A 14,189-nucleotide genomic window follows, 5' to 3' on the forward strand; every position below is an offset into this window, starting at 1 on the left:
GTTCGCCGTGCATTGCTGCATCCGCCAGGTGACCGAAGCCCTTTTCAGAAGGAGACATCAATTCATCTCCTTCCCCATGACCCTGGACAAGCAGCAGCAGCGTGCAGTGGGGTTTGCAAGAATAGCGGGCTTCCCCATGGTGCAGGGCGCCATTGACTGCACGCATGTGGCTTTGCGGGCACCTCTTGAGCATGCCGAGTAGTACCGCAACTGGAAGGGCTACCATTCCCTCAATGTACAGCTGGTGTGTGACCACAGGCAGCGCATCCTAGCTGTCAATGCCCGCTTTCCAGGCAGCAGCCACGATGCCTTTATCCTGCGACAGACAACTGTGGCTGACATGTTCCAGGCACAGCCTCCCCCAAGAGGATGGCTTATCGGGGACAAAGGCTATCCTTTGTGTACCTGGCTCATGACCCCGCTCCGCGCGCCCACGACCCCTGCTGAAGAGGCATACAACGAGAGCCATCAAGCGACGAGGAACCTCATAGAACAAACAATCGGCGTGCTCAAGCAACGGTTCCGCTGTCTCGATCGCTCCGGGGGAGCCCTCCAGTATTCGCAGGATCGAGTCTCCCAATTCGTCGTCGTTTGCTGCATGCTGCACAACCTGGCTATCCGCAGGACTCAGGCACTGCCACCTCACGTTGGACCACCACCTCAGGAGGAGGAGCAGGAGGAGCATGAGGACGACGAGGACGAGGAGTACCAGCCCAGGAGGGACGCACAAGGTCCAAGGGCCGCCCGTCGGCGGCTTATTGAACGTCACTTCTAGGCCCCCTGTCAGGGAATGGCTTGTGCCAATGATAGAACATGATTGCAGTCGCTCCGCAAGCCCTCAGCCGGTTAAGGCAACAAACACTTCAAAGATCAAACATGGACAATGTGAATAAATAAAATGCTTTATTGTACAAACTCTGGGCCCTTCCCACATGAAAACCAAAAACAGACGAAACCCCCAAAAAACACTCAAACACATTACTCGCTCCCACAACCTGGAGAGGATTAACAAAATAGGGCAACTAAAATGGCTGTCATTCTCGGCCTTCGTCAAAAACAAACATCACATCATCGGCCTTCAAAAAACAAACATCCAATTCTCGGCCTCAAGAAACAAACACAAATGGCCACACATTCGACTATTTGGCCCGCTAGGGCGATGCCTTGGCCATCTTTGGGTGGCCCCTGCCCGCCCTGCTGCTCCGCCTCAAAGTAAGGCCATTGGCTGCTGCAAGGCTGGGGGCAGGCTCCTGAGGGGCACATGTCGTGACGGCAGAAGCCCTTGGGGGTCGGCCTCGTCAAGGTCTGGCCGTCGAGCGGGCGGCTGTTGATTGCTGCAGCTGTGGCTGGCCAGCATCAGTCGCTGCAGCAGCTCCTGGCAGCTCCACTGGGGGAGTGGCAGTGGCGGCTGGAGGAATGGCGGCAAGCTGGCGGATGGCAGGCGCTCGCTGGTCGCCTGAGACACTGGCACTCGCACGGGCCAGCACTGCAGCATGCGCACCAATCTGCCGAGGGACAGACCGCTGTGCTGCTGCAGCGCGCCGGGTGCCCTGGCGATGCCTGGCTGACACAGCGAGTGTGGCAGCAGTGAGTGCCCGTGTTGACCTGTTCACTGACCGCAGCAGAGCAGCCAGTGACTGGACGGCACCACTGATCACCTGGCCAGTCGCTGACAGATCTGCCCGGTATTCCGCCCAACTGGTGGCCTCTAAGGGCCCGAACTCGGCCACACTCCGAGAGAGGGAATCGATGGACTCAGGCAACCGTGCCACTGCCGCCATGAGCTCCGTGTGCCGGCGCTCCGAGTCCGCGGACAAGTCTTCGAGGCGTTCCATCTCCTCGGTGAACAGCATCTCCTGACTGGAGGCCGGACTCTCCCTCTGGGGAGAAGGCCACCGAGCTGGCCGACCCTTCCTGCGTTGCTGGAGGCCGCTGGGCCCAGCAATTGGACTCCCCTCCGACGCATCCCCCCTCTGGGGAGAAGGCCGCCGAGCTTCCACCCCCCTCCCGCCTTTCTGCAGCACGCAGGTCCCAGGAGCTCCCCTCCCCTTCGACACTTCCGCCACGCTGCCCTCCAGGGAAGACGTGTCCCCTACATTGGCCTGGGTGGCCGCGGCTGAGGGTTCCCCTGATGGGCCGCCTTCCTCTTGCTCCTCCTCCTCGGAGGGTCTGTCACTGGCAAGTTGAGGGACCTCCTCTTGACCATCTGAAAGCAGGAAGGCACAAGAGTAGCTTTAGAGTGAGGAGAGGGCGTCAGTGCGGGATGCATGAGTGGTGGCATTCAGCGCATTGGTCGGACAGTGGCAAAGGATGTAGATCTGATGCGCAAATGGGACGAGAGAGGTGCAAAAGGTGATGTCCTTACCATTGCTGCCCAGAACAGGGTCGGCATCTCCACATGCAATGGGCCCAATCACCCGGCCACTCCATGAGGCACTCCACGCGATGTTGCAGGTCGGTGAGTGGCTGGATATGGGGTCGGCCTCCCCCGGTCGCAGTCCGGCTCTTGCGATTATTCGCCAGCTTGGCCTGCAAGAGAAAGGACGGCCTCTAAGTACAGTGTGTCGCCGTGATCTGGTGTGCACTGCCTCCCATGGTGGAATAGCCTGGCCAGTGTGTCGCCATGATCTGGTGTGCACTGCCTCCCATGGTGGAATAGCCTGGCCAGTGTGTCGCCATGATCTGGTGTGCACTGCCTCCCATGGTGGAATAGCCTGGCCAGTGTGTCGCCATGATCTGGTGTGCAATGCCTCCCATGGTGGAATAGCTTGGCCAGTGTGTTAAGTGCAGAATGTGCAATTGATGCTCATGCCTGTCCCATAGCTGCTGGATGAAGGCTGGCCATTAGAGCTTTCAGGTCCCTTTGCCCATAATGTGAGGTGCACATGCAAGGATGAGGAGGTCATTGGAAAGGGTACTCACCCTGACAATGCGTGTGAGGTCATTTAACTTTTTGCGGCATTGGGCACCGGTCCTGGGGACGTCGCTGTTGGCTGACAGCTTGCTGGCGACATGCCTCCAGGCTCTCCTGTAGACGCGGACCGTCGCCTTCTTGCCATTGTCCGGGTACAAAACATGGCGCCTCTTCTCCACAGCAGCAAGCAGCACACTCAGATCACGCTCTGAGAAGCGCTGCGCACGTTCACGGGCCTTCTCCATGTCTTCAGGCGCTATTTGGGTCCAGCAGCAGTGTTCAGGCCTAGCTGGAGGGCTCCACTATCCAGGGCGTGGCAGCAGACACAGTCGACCCATCCCCCTTAAGAGCTGGCCAGCGCCAGGGTGTCTGCTGTCAATCACGAGATGGCCGCACCTGCGCTGCACCCGGCCTCGGCGCTATCGATCACCACCTCCGGCTTAGCGCCCAAAGAGAGGCGTCCAGCAGCAGTTTTAGCGCTCGCCCGAACTAGTAGGGCGAAGCTAATGAATATCGGAGAAGTGGCATAGATTTGGCGGCGGCCGCAAACTTTAGCGGGCGCCCCAAAAGTGGCGTCAATGAATTTCTAGGCCTTTGTGTTTAAAATGGAAAGAAAAGTAACACCTGTTGATGCTTTTATTTCTCTTCCTTATGTTTTACTGGTTAGGTCACTTGAGGTGCTTGGGTCTATGATACTGGCATTTCACAGACTGGTTAAGGTTCCCCTTGTGAGTGTTTAAGGTTTACACACTGCATCAATAGATGTCTGTGGAGTTGTAGAATGTAAGCAGATATTTTAAATTATTCCAGTGTATCTGAAGTGTGATTATACAAATGCGCACTGTCTAAGCTGTATACAATGACATATTTACTGTAGCATTCTACATTTGATGCAAAACTGCAATGGAATAATAGATTTTTTCATGTTACTAATACACATAACTCATTCACTTCCAATTAATAAGCACTTTGTTAATTTGAATATTAACTAAGGGACTCATTCATTCCACAGAAGTTGTTTATTAAGACCGGTTCAATAGAAGCATTTTCCTTGTCCCAAGGCTCTTCCATTAAGCTGCTTCTACAGTACACGTGAAGAGGAGCAATGTTGAAATGCTAACTATGTCTTTCCTTATCTTTCTGACAAGGTTTAAAGCAAAGCTCTGGCTGTGTGAGGATCACCCACTGTCCCTCTCTGAGCAGGTAGCTCCCATCATTGACCTCATGGCAATAAGTAACGCACATTTTGCTAAACTTAGGGACTTTATCACTCTTCGGCTCCCACCAGGATTTCCAGTCAAAATAGGTAAGCAACTGAAAAGAGCTCTGAATTTTCACATACATTTTGCCTTCTAAATGCTGCATTTAAAGGTCAACTAAACTTATTCATATTAAAGAGAATGAATCATAAATTCCTAAGAGCATTGCCCTATTACAAAAGATTAGCTGAGTTCCTGTATTATTGCTCATGGGTAGATTGGGACCTGCAACACAGCAATGCTGTCAAGCTGCTAAGATACAATTGTGTTTCACACAGCCTGCCACTTTAAGGCCACTGTTCAGGTATTCCTTGTGGGAAATGGGTCAAAACAGGCATATCCTGAGGTCAGTTAGAGGTTAATTGCTTGGGGAAGTTCAGTAGATCAGCAACTGTTTTTAATATCCAACTCCTTACCCTAGGGAAAGTTCAGATAATCAAGGTCAAAAAACAGCAGAAAATGATTGACTCCCTTTTCCCTTTTAAGAGATCTTTTTGACACTTTGAAGTCTGACATCTGAAATGGGGGAAGAGTGTGCTGGATGAAACTCTTGTTGGCCCCAAAAATCCACGTGCTGTGATCCTCGTGGTTACACTGGGATCACCTGCAGTGGTTCTGCCACCAGATCCCACCTCAACTTGTCCCTAGTGCTGATCCCACCAGAGTCTGTGCAGCACAACCAGGTCCCTGCCATTTCCTAGTGGGTTCTGCAGGACTCCGAGCATTACGGAAGCCGTGAAAAAAATGCAGAGCCATTATATACAACTGTGTCAATTTATGACAGCTTAATTCAGTTGTTAATATTCTTGCTTCCAGCTCAGTAGGTTGTGGGTTTGTGTCCCCAACTAGGACTTAAATGATTAAACTAGGCCGACGCTTCAATGCAGTACTGAAGGAATGTTGCATTGTCAGAGTTGTCACCCTTTGGGTCAGACATTAAATCACGATCCTTTCTGCCTGTTCAGGTGAATGATAAAGACCCCTTTACAAATTTCAAGTTGGCCTTAGATAGTCTCTGGGGTTAAGTGACACTGGTCACTCCCACTCTCTTATGTTCAGGAGTTCGCCTCCACTGCCTCGTGTCTAGTTATGCAATAGCATGACCCAAAGTTTTAACAATAGGACCCTCTCAGAAAAATAATAAACCATGCCGCCCTGTCTTGGTTAGTAGACTTAATATATTTGCTTTTGTTCAGTCTTAGCATTGAACCAAACCAAGGCTTACCTTTGGGCCTGGTCAGTTATATTCCTAAAATAAACTGCCTGGGTCTCACTTGGCCCTCCCTCAGCACACCTCACCACCTGATTTCAAGCACGTGTATCTTTGTTTTCTTGTCCCCTGTCCAACAGGAAGTTGAAGCCTTAATTCGTGATCTCTCCCCCATCCAAGGCTTGGTCAGCAGCTACTGCGCCCTCTCCTTTGAAACTGGCTCTGTGCAAAGTTCGACAGTGTGAATGTTTGCTGGGAGCCATGGGAAATATTTAACTTAAAGTTCTCCAACAATTAGTTTCTAACAAAACACAGTCTAATTGATGCATGTCATGAGTGCCCAGTTTCAACAGCTGCTCATTGACTCTCTCTCAAGAGAGAACTTATTAATATATTAATTCCCTCCTCACTCGAGCGGCTCCAGCAGGTGGATTTTAAACAGCTTAACATAAATCATATCAAATGCTTTCTGTGGGGAAAAACGGACAAAAGTCCCAAAACCTGACAGATCCCCCGGTCGGAGAGCAGGAAATTATTCTGGTTAACATCCCTCAACTAGTATTACCAAAACAAACCAGATTAACTGGGATTTTTCTGGCTCAGAATGACTGCCCTGTTTACCGATCTAACAACAGTCACTGCTTTGAAATCCTTTGAGAGTGTGACAAGGAGTTACATAAATGCAAGTATTTCTCTCTTTAAATCCAATTATTTTAACAGTTTTGAAATACAACTCTAAAGGGAGATGGTCTTTTGAATTCCAATGTTGATTTGCTTTACATGGAGACCTCAGCAATATTTAAATCTTCTCTGCAGAAATTCCAATTTTCCACATCCTGAACGCTCGTATCACCTTTGGGAACCTGAATGGCAGCGATGAACCGGTGAACTCCATCAGGAACAGTCCTACCAGCGAGGCCCCGTCTCCCAGCAGCGACACGTCCAGCATCAGCAGCTGCAGCTCCATGAGTATGTGTTAAAAGAGTCCCAGTCTGTGATTAGTTATCTATAGTGAGTACAGTCAACTGCAGATAAACACGTCGCACATCTTAATACTCCAGTGTGTACCAGTTACCCGCTGCCCAGTAACTCACATTGGGGGGCATTTTGATCTCGTGCGATAATGTACAACAGACGATAGCGAAGCCCGTTTCACATCTCTCCCGATTTTTATTTCTATTGAAGATGTTAAACAGGTTGCCTATTCGCTATCGCCCGTTTCATACTGTCGCACACAGTCAAAGTTACTCCCGTTGTGTTAAACCACGGGCATAGCAGTTGAATATATAATCTAACATGAAGGCAAGTGACATGAATCAGTCGTTCATGAAAGAAAGACTTATGAAATAATACTGAGCGGCCTACGGGTGGCACTGTCCAGGGAGAGTATAAATACTCGGGCACGGGCCCAGCTTGCGCAGGACATTCTTAACAGGAACTAGTGAAGGACACAACTAGACCTCCATGTTGTAAAACAGTTGATTAAAGCTTTGTTTAACGCTTAGACCAAGTGCCTAGTAGTTTTCTTACGTCAGCAAGTACTTATCCAATTGCTTCTGGTTCAACTGTATCCTTTTGTTACAACAAGTCTCTGGAAATCCAGATACAAGTTTTGCACTGTCAGTTTCTGGGCGGCACGGTGGCATAGTGGTTAGCACTGTTGCCTCACAGCGCCAGGGACCCGGGTTCAAATCCGGCCTCGGGTGACTGTCTGTGTGGAGTTTGCACATTCTCCCCGTGTTTGCGTGGGTTTCCTCCGGGTGCTCCGGTTTCCTCCCACAGTCCAAAGATGTGCGGGTTAGGTTGATTGGCCATGATAAAAAAAAAAAATTGGCCCTTAGTGTTAGGGGGGATTAAATACGTGGGGTTACGGGGATAGGGCTTGGGTGGGATGGCTGTCGGTGTAGGGACCGGGTGCTAGGGTTTGGATGATCAGCCATGATCTCGTTGAATGGCGGAGCAGGCTCGAAGGGCCGAATGGCCTACTCCTGCTCCTATCTTCTATGTTTCTATGTTTTCCCATCTTTTCTATCTGCAGAGTGATCTTTGTGCAGACTTCCCCACTTTTCCTTTTGAGTCGGCTGCCAGTTGCATTGGGCGCCACAGTACAATGTGGAGACCCAATTGTTTAATAGAGTGTAAATACAGGGATTGACTCCCCTTGTCCGCATTACTGAAACTGGCTTTCTTAACCCGACGGTGTATTTGTAGACGTTATGTGAAGGTCTACGATGCTGTGGGCCCCTGAAACATCAGGGTTCTGATACTATGGGGACCCTTGTGTCTTTTGTTGGCTGCATTCCTGTAATACAAAAACAACGTAGCATTTGTTGGCAGGTGAAGTGCTACATATCTAATGCGAAGAAACACAAAATCCCAGTCCATTATTCAAAGTTATCACGTGATCACTTCCCATCTTGAGTACTGGCAGAGGCCACACTGTAAGATGCCAGGCACACACGTGACCAGGTCTGGCATTACTCAGGTGACTGCTGGTGGAGCATCCCCATGCAGGAAAATCCAAGGAGCAGCTTGGTGTTCAGGGAAATGGGAATATGGGCTTCTCCCAGCCTGGAAATAGTTAATTTAAAGATCGTTGACAATTAATTTCCAACTGATTACAGTCTAGTTGATGTATGTCATGACCGGTATAACCAGTCTTGCATAAGCAGCTATCTTGCCCATGCCAATTCATATAACAGGATTTCATAATGCCTTGCCTCATCCCACGTACTTCACCCTTTAGGGTTTTCCCGCTGTCTCTCCTGCCAAACCTCCTCCTTTGTCTCAGACTGCTGCAGCATTAATGACCGACAGGGAGGATGCATTTGTTCTGATCTTCTCTCTTCACCGCCCAGAGATGGAGCTCTTTGTTAGTGCAGCCTGATTGGTACACAGTATGCCGCTCCCCATGATACCAGAAACACCTTTCATTTTTGTTTATAGCCATTTGATTTTGCTCACATTATTTCATCAAAGGGGAAGGTCACCCAGTTAAAAATAATAATGAACTCAAACGCAATCCTGTACCCAGTGATGACCTGAGCATTCTTATGTTCCACTATACTGTTCTTTTACAGAAGTTTTGAGTTTGTAACTCACTCTCAATTCTGATTTCTCATTATATTTTGTCTGGCGTGCTGGCTTCATTATGTGCAAGGCTCTCAGTAATAATATTCCCTGGTTGGGTTCATTTAATTAGTGTGCTCAGTTGGAAAATACAGCTGCATAAAGCCGCTCTTAATATTGTGAAAGAAAGTAATATTGTAAGGTGGCAACACAACTCCACCCAACTGAAGACACCAAGCGCAGAAATATTTGAAGCTTAGCTTTTTGATATAAAATTTTAGAAATTGCTGTTACTGGGATGTGCTGTGTAAACTGATCGCAGCAGGGGTAGTAATGGTAGGGATCTACCGTTGGCCTCAGCACCGCTAGGGTAAAAAAAAAACAGCCGGGTCTCCCGTTCTTGATTGCTACCCTGTGTCGTTGAGTGATGACAGGATGGGGATTGGCTATGAAGCTTCCTCCACAGTTGAGTAGGCTGTAGCCACTCCCTGTATTTGCTTCCAGGTGAAGTATCAACAACAACTTGTATCTATATAGTGCCGTTAATGTAGTAAAACATCCCAAGGCGCTTCACAGGAACGTTATAAAACAAAATTTGACACCGATCCACATAAGGAGATACTAGGGCAGATGACCAAAAGCTTGGTCAAAGAGGTAGATTTTAAGGAGTGTCTTAAAGGAAGAGAGAGAGGTAGAGAGGCGGAGAGGTTTAAGGAGGGAATTCCAGAGTTTAGGGCCTCGACAGCTGAAGGCATGGCTACCGATGGAGTGATTGAAATCGGGGATGCTCAAGAAGTCAGAAATAGAGGAGCGCAGCTATCTCAGAGCATTGTGGGGCTGGATCGCCACTTGGGCGCATGCCCTTGGGCAAAGGCAGTTGGCAGATGTAAAACCATACCCCAGCACAAGTCAGGAGAGAAGGAGGGGATAGAGTTTACCTTTGAATATAACTTTACACTAGAAATAAGATGCAGTTGCTTTAGTAGAATTTATCAATCAATGCTTTATATAAAGTAAGCTGCAGTAATTATTTCGATAGACCGACTGTAATTACGATCTATCAGTAATTGCTGTAGTACAGATTGGTTTTGGCTGTGTTTCTGACTTGCTTTTCATGTTGAAGGGAAGCTCCATCCTTGATTACCTGGAGCCCAGAGCAGACGTGCCAAAGAGTGCCACTGAAGAGAGATATCAAACAGATGGGAAGCTGGCACCACTCTCTGCCCTGTCAAATCTAAACCCAGGAGAAGGAGCTTTTGCCAGCAACAGTAAAAATATATAATGATTCAATAATGACCGCACAATATATTTTGGTTCATTTTTTTTGTTTTTCAAATTCCTGATAAAAAATGGTGAATTTTCCTTGTAAGAAATCGGTTGCAGACCACAGGATGCCTTGATTGACATCTGTGATTTCTGCTGTGGCAAGTTTTGGATCTCTGCTAGGGCATTGGGGTGTTCAAGGAACAGTCCCCATGATAGTCTCTCACCTTGGCAATGGGTGCATTACATAATCCAGAGACTAAAGAGTTGGGGGGTGGGGAGGAGCGAGGGGAAAAGATAAACCATCAAACGGAGGATCCAAAAGCTACATTAAAGGACTCCTGACAACTTTTCTTAAGAAAAGATGTGCAGATTGTAAAGTGGTTGGAGTACAAACAGAAGTAGGGGCATATTTCATTGTGGTTGAGATTCTTAAGAAAGAAAAATGTCTTTGTGCCAACCTTTTTTTGTTATTTGTTTATGGGATGTGGGCGTCGCTGGCAAGGCCAGCATTTATTGCCCATCCCTAATTGCCCTTGAGAAGGTGGTGGTGAGCTGCCTTCTTGAACCGCTGCAGTCCGTGTGGTGTACCTGCTATACGTTTGTTGCAAAGCAGTTGATGCCAGTGACGTAATTCATGTCAAAACTCATTAATAAATCCTGAATACTGCATTGTGTTGTGTGCAAGCAATGTCGTTACAACTTCTCCCTCACCTGTGAGAAGTGGGTTTTGATCATTCTGAGTTCTCTAAATCTATGATGTGACAGTAGCAGACTGAACTGGTTAATTATTTTGCCCCTTTTCTACTGACGAGGCTCACATTTGTGACTATAAACATTGTGTGATGTTGATCAGTATCCCCTATGTCACAGCATCATATTCAGAAATGGAGGGGTGGAAATAAGAGAGAGATGGCCAGACAAAGAGAGATGAAAATACTGGTGGATGGTTAGAAACGGAAAAGGAGACTAGAAGGACACACATTTAAATAGACACTGCCCAGTCAGATATGGAGCCATTAACGGAATAGAAAACAACAGTAAAAGCCTTTGCTTAATCTTTTAGAATGAGATTTTTGTTATTTTATTGTAAAAGATAACCTGCTCTAAGCCCCATGAATGCATTCCACTCTTACTATTGCATGTAATGCTGCCTTAAATACAAAGCTACTGCTGGTAAGGCCCCGAACACTCTAAAAACAGAAAGAGAGGAAATACTTACATTGCTGGAAGTTGTTAAATATTTACTATGTGCAATATTAACTTACCAACAATTAATCTATTTGTATGATTATTTTTTTTCCAGTAATTTAATAGAGGTATGAAGCTTAAATGGGTTAAAACCTTAGTTGAAATATAAAGTGTTGTTTTTCCAGAGAAAACCCAGAAAGGGAAACAATACCCTTTTAAACAAAAGTTTCCATTAACTGGAGACACACAAGTAGTTGTTTCACACTGTTCTAGTGCTGCGTTGGTGCCACGAGCTCCTGCTCCGTGGGTCCTGCACAGCCAGTGGCAGCGGCGAAATAAACTCGCCAGATTTACAAAGGCTGGCGACTAGGAAGAGCCGTGCACCCGAGAGACAGCTGAACTAGAGCAATAATAAAAGTAGCGGTGATTTGTCACTACATGATAAACCCAGAAAAGGCGACACTAATATCAGTAATTTCATAGGCTTTTATTATACTTATGGCCTAACCTAACTAGATGCCATTTGTCTTCATGAAATGCGAGGGTTTAAATCAGAGAAAATGTATGACCTATGTTGTTATTTTAATTAATCTTTATTCTCTGAAAAGCAACTTTTGCTAATTATCGGTGATTCATGAATTACACTAAAGCTAATTATCTACTTTTTATATAAAGTTATCAGGTTACGAATTCACAAAGTCTCTTTGTCATTTTAGTAAGCATAAGTAAAATAAATGAATTGGCTCTAAATTGGACACAGCCAGTGCAGTATAATTACGCTGGGTTTACCGTGCAGTGATATACAATTGCTACTTTGATATTGTTCTGGTACAGCTGGCTCCCAACGAGTGAGTCTCCTGCCAGCTCCCAAACATGCGGGTTTTACACAGTTAGTGGCAACGCCAAAATAGACTTGCTAGCTTCTTTAAGGCTGGTGGTGGGAGGAACCCGTTCATTTAATTAACTGGGCCTTTTCTGACCATCAGCCAGAGCAAATCTGGCCACTTTACTTTCACGTTACTACCAGCTGAGCAAGGCTCACGTTATCAGGAGCCAGCGGCACTAACCCAGCACGAGAACAAAATAAAAGCAGCTAATTATATGTCCTCTGTTAATGGAAAGCTTCACTTAAAGAGAAGACATGCTTCTCCACTACTGCACTTATAAATTCTACAGTGCTCGCTTAAAGTGGCATGAGCAAGGCTCTCCAGATGGCTTCCCGTGCAAGCGCAGGAGATGCAACACTTGCCCTTTTACCTCCTCCCTTCCCACCGTCCAGGGCCCCAAACACCCCTTCCAGGTGAAACAGCGATTTACTTGTACTTCTTGCAATTTAGTATACAGTATTCGCTGCTCACGATGCGGTCTCCTCTACATTGGGGAGACCAAACGCAGATTGAATGGCCGCTTTGCGGAACACCTCCGTTCAGTTCGTAAAGGTGACCCTGAGCTTCCGGTTGCCTGTCACTTTAATTCTCTGCTCCACACCCATTCTGACCTCTCTATCTTTGGCCTCTTACACTGTTCTAATGAAGCTCAAGGTAAGCTTGAGGAACAGCACCTCATCTTTCGATTAGGCACTTTACAGCCTTCTGGACTCAATATTGAGTTCAACAATTTCAGACTATAACTCCTGCCCCCCATTTTTTCAGGCGGCAGCTGTTGATGATTCTGCCATCCCCATTTGCAACATTTAGGGGGCTAAATTCGGTTGATTTGCGCCTCCCATTAGGACGCAAATCAACTAGCGCCTGGGCGCGGCACCGCTAACGCCTCCCACGAAATTCCACGGGAGGTTAGCGGCGACATCATCGCTGTGCGCAGCATCCCGCCTGTAATATTGGGTGGCGCGCCCCGACTTACCACTGGACGCTATGTCCACCGGGGTCCGGGGGGTACTACCTGCGGCCGGTGCGGTGCTAGTTAAAGGGGAAGTGGCAGGTGGCCATTTTTGTTGCTGGCCGCCTGCCAGCACCTGCCCCCATTGCTGTCCCTGGCCCCCGTGAAGCCCCCCCGTGGAGAGCCGGCTGCTCTCCGTGAGCCCGGCACTCCTCTTGAGTGCCGGGCTCGTTTGCCGGCACTCCCGATCCCTGGTGGCCCAGCTGGGCGCCGGAACGTGCTGTGCCAGGCCCCTCCCCTTTAATAAGGGGAGGAAGGCCTGCAGTACCGCATCACATATCACCGCGATATTGGCTCGCAGCGCCCAGAGGGACGTGGGGCACTTCCAGTAGCGTCCCTCCTCCCTCTCGGGGCGCTACCTGGGAAAATCGGCCGCTGGGTGCTAACTTTTTCGGGGTGCCCCGGTGAAGGTAGCGCCACCCAATGTTTACCCTTTAATCTCTCCCGCCTTCCATCCTATCACAGACCCTCCCTTTAGTTCCTTCCTCCGCCCCCCCCCCCACTTTCCCTGCCTCGGCACCTGCTTAAAATCGGTTACATCTCTAACTTTTTCCAGTTCTGACGAAGGGTCACAGGCCTGAAACGTAAACTGTTTCTCTCTCCACAGATGCTGCCTGGCCTGCTGAGTGTTTCCAGCATTTTCTGTTGTTATCTCTAGATGGCCTACTAGGTAAAGGCACTGTTCAGCGTAACACACAACTGTACAGCTTGGAAGATTCACTGTTTGATTCCTGGTCTGTACTAAGTTAGCTGCACGTTGCAATTAGGGCACGACAATTGGCCTCAGTGTACCTGGACAAGGGAGGGGGAAAATCAGGCAGGGTTCCCATCCTTGATTGCTATTCGGTGTTAAAAAAGCGAATATATGTGGACATTGGTTGAGAACAGGTTTGGCACATGACTATAGTTGAGTACTCTGCTGTTTAAGTTCACAACGCAAGCAATGTTCAGTTGGGTGAGTACCAGAGAGCTGGTGGTGCCCGTGGAACTGCACCATAGAAAGAGTCAGCGCCTTGAAAGCACAAGAGTTTTTAAGCAGCTCAAAGGAGGTTTGATAGAGTAAATAAGGAGAAACTGTTTCCACTGGCAAGAGGGTCGGTAACCAGAGGACACAGATTTAAGATATTTGTCAAAAGAACCAGAGGGGAGATGCGCAGATTTATTTTTATGCAGCGAGTTATGATGATCGGGAATGCGCTGCCTGAAAGGGTGGTGGAAGCAGATTCAATAGTCACTTTCAAAAGGGAATTGTATATACAGGAAACTTTGGTTTATCCGGAGGTTGTATGGCTGGAAACCTTGACCTAACGGCAGAAATCAGCAGCCGTTTTGTTAGGTTTTTTTTCTTTTTTTTTCTTCTCCTAGCATTTTTTTAAACAGTCAG

At 48.0% G+C, this 14,189-nt stretch overlaps 1 protein-coding gene across 2 annotated transcripts in view; it reads left to right on the forward strand.

Moving 5' to 3' along the window:
* ankrd13b (ankyrin repeat domain 13B) overlaps positions 1 to 14,189 on the forward strand; it is a 459,259-nt gene that overhangs the window by 422,264 nt on the left and 22,806 nt on the right. For both annotated transcript variants that reach the window (XM_085964969.1, XM_085964970.1), the window contains 2 exons: positions 4,063 to 4,220; positions 6,200 to 6,352. In XM_085964969.1, coding sequence (XP_085821095.1) covers positions 4,063 to 4,220; positions 6,200 to 6,352 — 311 coding nt within the window. The remainder of the gene's footprint in view (positions 1 to 4,062; positions 4,221 to 6,199; positions 6,353 to 14,189) is intronic.

Source organism: Somniosus microcephalus, chromosome 22 (assembly GCF_052327205.1).
Source record: "Somniosus microcephalus isolate GS21.2 chromosome 22, FLI_Smic_1.0, whole genome shotgun sequence".
NCBI classification, from domain to species: Eukaryota; Metazoa; Chordata; class Chondrichthyes; order Squaliformes; family Somniosidae; genus Somniosus; species Somniosus microcephalus.